We start from the raw sequence: 2,407 nt of genomic DNA, 5'->3' as shown, positions 1-2,407 counted from the left end.
GGAAAATAGAACCACAATATTGGATGCATCACCACTCAAGGACTGACATCTGCCAGTGCAAGAACATACACAAACACTACTATAGCAGCATTCTCTGTGCGAGGAAGCGCTGGTGGCAATAGCTAATAAGGGAAAGGCCACACCTTTTCCATTCTAAACTTGCTACACAAACCACCACCACAGCTTAGGACAGTGAGTACACAACCTCAGGACACAGCTTTTTTTTTGAGAAGTCAAAACACCTCCATCCTCCCACCACACAAACCTGCATCACCACAATCCGCAATCTGCTACTACTGAACAGGAATGAAATATCCTGTTATGTGTCCACATGAGCACTTTGGTATCTCTTAACACAGACAGAGAGTCGATGGTGCCCTCTCCCGGCAAAAAGTGCATGAGAAACATTACTGGTAAAATCATGAACATGAGATTTCAACAACAGACGTGGGAACTTCCAGAAACCAAAGCTGCCTGGAAAAGGTTCAGTTTAATAATAACAACTTCTCCTTCCCTTTTCCTTCCCACACACACAGCAAGGGGGGGTCACATGGAACCCTAGATGCCTATAGGTAGTTTAAACAAGACCTCTGCGTTATTGCTAGTGACCCACACTCAAAATCGGACACAACTGGAAGCTAGCTGTCTGCTAAAAACAGGACTGATCTCACCAAACTGTTTAACAGTACACTGATGACAGGGTGATTACGTAGAAAGGACAAGCCAGCATAATGAAAGGAAGTAATGAAAGGTACTTGCACCCTGATTACAGGCTAGACTAGAAAGCTCACTGCTTTATCAATGTCTTATTAATTTGTTTCACTTCTTCCAGGTACACCTTTTCAAGTGTTAATTTAACCAATGTGACTTAATCAGTGTATTGGTTTATAATACACTTAAAAAAAGGAAAAAATACATTATTCACCTCTAACTAATACCTATATATGCAATTTTTCAGCACTTTGTGAGAAATAAAAGTCAGCCTCAATGGCCTGGTATGGTAAGCTATAATAGGTTTATTTAAAAATACAGCTGTCCTCTCTGTGTACCATGATCTTCTAGTCTTGTTAAAGAGCCTCTGTCACCAGGGCCTGGAAGACTTAATATACGACGTTTATTATGATTAGAAATCATTTGTACAGCACTGTAAATTCACACAGCACTTTCCCAAGACCATTTATAAGTCTAATGGCATGATAAATCCCCGTTAGCTTCCGCACTTTATTCCCCAGAATCTCTGTTTATACAAATAATCTAGCCCCCCCCTACTGCAATCTTGTCTTTGAATACATCAAGCCACAGTCCCACAGTGGGCTGCTCATCTCCCAAGCAAGAGGCTGGGTGGATTGTTAAAAAAGCTCTGGACTATACACTTCAAAAAAATAAGGTTTTACTATCAGACCCAAATGTCCCTAACAGCAGCACGACAATGACACAGATATTTAGCTTTCAAAACGCACTGGCAACAAATGCTGCTGTTTGTATTACTGTTCGCAGTGAACAGCCCTAACGCACATAAGCACTTCTTGCGATCTGCATTAAATTGCTCAAGCATGCATGCAACCAGCAGCAGGCCCTCCCCCTGCTACCACACATACTTGATGCTATCGGTGTGTGTTTTATATTCCATGATGGTGTTGGGAGGTAGGTTGAGCACTCTTCGTAATGTATCGCGTATCCGGGCTGTCGTGGCCTGGTCACTGGCTGTCTTGTTCCATATAGAGATAATATCCTCCTACAGAATAGCATGTGAGGGGTAAGCAGATGGTACTTTTTGTAGCCCTGCCAAATGGAAGCAGATGCCAGTTCTCAGAACTGCTTACCTGGAATCGGACAGAGACGACTGCCCCACAGATTTCTTCCCCCACCATAAACTGTTCTCCCAGCATTGCCAGAATAAGATTCTCCCAGCATCGTGATGCTAAGCCCTTTCGCAGACGGATAATCCATTTACCACCATTTTTGTTGGCATCATCCTAGGAAGAGAGGCAAGAAATTGATTTGTTTTCTTATAGCTATTTTTTTTGCTTCTCATAAGACACCAGAGCCACAGACAGGAGCAGATATTGATTGGGTGGGGCAAAGGACAGAATGGAGGTATTTTCAAGCAAAAGCATTTCACTTCTACCCACACAAGCAGAGACAGAAGTATACCACTTACTTTGAATACAAAGTATTTGAAACAATGACTCTCAGCATTCCAGATGAAGCTCTATGCACTGAAGACTTGAGCTCTAGTGTTTTAATCTCACTAGCAAAGACTAACGCCAGCCTACCAATCTGCACACAGAACCAGAGGCAAGGACCCTAAAACTATTCTTAAACTCAAGACTGATTCCCCCTTTGCCTAATCCCCTGTATATGTACTTCTGCTTGTAAAACAGGAAAAATCCCTCATCACAGAACA

General features: G+C 42.4%; 1 protein-coding gene across 1 annotated transcript in view; it reads right to left on the bottom strand.

Moving 5' to 3' along the window:
• The window catches only part of EIF4E2 (eukaryotic translation initiation factor 4E family member 2), a gene marked incomplete at its 5' end in the record, with an annotated part of 18,994 nt that overhangs the window by 9,944 nt on the left and 6,643 nt on the right, over window positions 1–2,407 (bottom strand). Inside the window, 2 exons of the mRNA XM_010291309.1 lie at window positions 1,599–1,735; window positions 1,824–1,976. Coding sequence (XP_010289611.1) covers window positions 1,599–1,735; window positions 1,824–1,976 — 290 coding nt within the window. The remainder of the gene's footprint in view (window positions 1–1,598; window positions 1,736–1,823; window positions 1,977–2,407) is intronic.

The sequence above is a fragment of the Phaethon lepturus genome, unplaced genomic scaffold (genome assembly GCF_000687285.1).
Source record: "Phaethon lepturus isolate BGI_N335 unplaced genomic scaffold, ASM68728v1 scaffold17457, whole genome shotgun sequence".
NCBI classification, from domain to species: domain Eukaryota; kingdom Metazoa; phylum Chordata; class Aves; order Phaethontiformes; family Phaethontidae; genus Phaethon; species Phaethon lepturus.
This window is presented reverse-complemented; position numbering and strand designations above follow the sequence as displayed.